This window comes from Chenopodium album, chromosome 12 (genome assembly GCF_948465745.1).
Source record: "Chenopodium album chromosome 12, dcCheAlbu1.1, whole genome shotgun sequence".
Classification (NCBI taxonomy): Eukaryota; Viridiplantae; Streptophyta; class Magnoliopsida; order Caryophyllales; family Amaranthaceae; genus Chenopodium; species Chenopodium album.
Genome location: NC_137845.1, coordinates 14,695,846 through 14,698,160, shown reverse-complemented (window position 1 = coordinate 14,698,160; position 2,315 = coordinate 14,695,846). Strand labels below are relative to the sequence as shown.

Genomic DNA, 2,315 nt, shown 5'->3' with positions numbered 1-2,315 from the left:
AAACTCTCTTCAATTTGCAACTATATTTGTGCAAATTTAGCGTGCTTATGTAAATTTTGCATTTTCATATACATTTATTACTTTCTCTCTCTACTTTTTTGCGTACCCCATGTAAATATACCTTTCCAATGTACTTTCACTATTCCTTAATTAAGTTATTTAAGTTTCTTAATTCTCGTGAAATTTCACCATAAGGGACTATCAATAAAGGATGAAGGGAGTATAATCCTCTATAATAATCCTCCAACTTATAAATTACATTGTTGTATTAAATACAACAACCAAAAAAAAATGGAAGAGAGTAATTGCATTATAATACATAGGGATTCAACTAATAAGGGCGTTGGCCTTCGATATTTCCCGGAGGATCATAAGCACAAGCATAGTAAGGCCAACCAGCACCACAAGTGACATTACCACAGCCAACTCGAACCGAGTTACGCCAAACCAATTGAGTATAATGAGAGCATTCTTTACCTTTGACACACGAATTTGAAGCGTAGTTATAGTTGTTCTTTTCACTAACCCAATCATCTATGACCGCCCAACCAATGCTAGCCTCATAACCCGATGCGATGTTCATCCCATATGGACTCTTTACACCATCTTTGACAATGCAATCAGATTTCACCTTGTCAACATAGTCTTGAACATAGGCTTCAATCTTATTGTCCCATGAAATTGGAGCTACCCCTACTTTGGCGCGAGCATTGTTATGGCCCTCAAGGATGAATTTTTTTATCATTTTCGTCAATGCATAAATTACTTTTGAATAAAAATGTCGCGGTATATAGTAATGAAATTGAAAGATGGAGTAACCTCATATTTTTTAGTTGTGATTTGATTTGAATTGATTGCTAGAGGAATGATATAGAATGTGTTGCTATATATATAGACTAAATTTATCCATCCATTTTGCTTGGCTAAACTAATGTAAATGCATGCATTATTTGTGGTTGATTCTAATTCACAAATCACAGTACAATTATACAATTGATGATTATATTTCGCATGACCAATAATCCAATATTTGATTACAAGTATAAAGTTCTAAAATTAGGTTGGGTAAACTAAATGTAAATGCATGCATTATTTGTGGAAAAATTTTATCATTATTGAAAGATTATGATCATTGCCTTTCTCATTGATTATGCTTTGGTATAAATGCACACATGTTTATGCCAAATTTCGCCTAAGGGCGACCTAAGGCTGGGACGTACGACTGCTAGAGTATTAACTATGGAATTTAGATAAAAATTAAAAACAATAAAGGACAAGGTGTTTTGGTGACGCAGAAAAACCAAATGCGGGAAAAACTACGGGTGGGTGCAAGACCACCGTTTCACTATGAAGGACTTTGGTTACAATGAGTACGAGAGTTCTTTTATCTGAGTTGAATGCGTAAGAGTGTTGTAGCTATTGAATACAAATATTGTGCTATTTATAATGAAGAAAAAATAAACGTTTAAACCTAGATATGACGCCGTTAGAAGCAGCTAACAAGCTCCTCAAATTCCGGATGGGCGTTGCTTGGACTTAGTCTGGAGTCTATCCTTTTGCTGGAGATATTCCTGTACGGAATTCTGCTTGAAGTTGGATTAGGATGCTGTTAAGCAAAAGATCTTCTGAGACTTGGTTAATCCTTATCTTTTGCTGAGTTAGTTATGTTCTCGCGTGTCGTCCTCTTTCGTCGTGAGACCAGTCGTGCGTCAAGACTTACTTGAAATTTGACCATAACAATTTGCCCCCAATTGTCGACTTGAACGTGGGTAACTCAAGGGGACAATTGCAACTTCTCATTATCCCACTAAGAACCGAATTAAAAACTACTATAACTTCTTACCTAATTAATTGCCCATAAATAACCGCGCCACCACTTTATTCCCATTTCTACGCACTTCCTGAATTTGTGCTTTCTCTCTCCGAAAAATCCCCAATTCAATTTCTTACCTTTACTTGCTGCTCCAAGTTCTCGGGCGAATTCCGCAATCTCCCCGTTGTTCTAACAGGTACTTTCTTGACCTTGCCTTCTAATTTCCTCTCGATTTGTGGCTAGCTTATGACTAGGGAGTTGAATTTGCCTCAAAGAACTAGATTTTTTCTTAGGGTTTTGGAAAGAGGGGGAAAGTGAAGTAGTAGGAGAGAAGGCTGATAATGACGATCCTACGAGTGACTTTATGGAAGAGGACATTCCGTCGTTTGTTGCTTTGGCGAGGATGCCTGAATGTACTGTAGTCCAGGGCCCAACTGAAGAAGAGAGGCCGGAAAACTGCCCTAAGGGATAAATGGTGATGTATGAGTACCCTTTTAAGTTG

The 2,315-nt window shown here is 37.2% G+C and overlaps 1 protein-coding gene across 1 annotated transcript; it reads right to left on the bottom strand.

Moving 5' to 3' along the window:
* Positions 1–331: 331 nt before the first annotated feature.
* Positions 332–745, bottom strand: LOC145570942 (pathogenesis-related leaf protein 6-like). The gene has a single exon (XM_081630058.1). It carries the CDS (start codon positions 743–745, stop codon positions 332–334), a length of 414 nt encoding a protein of 137 aa, XP_081486184.1.
* Positions 746–2,315: the final 1,570 nt, after the last annotated feature.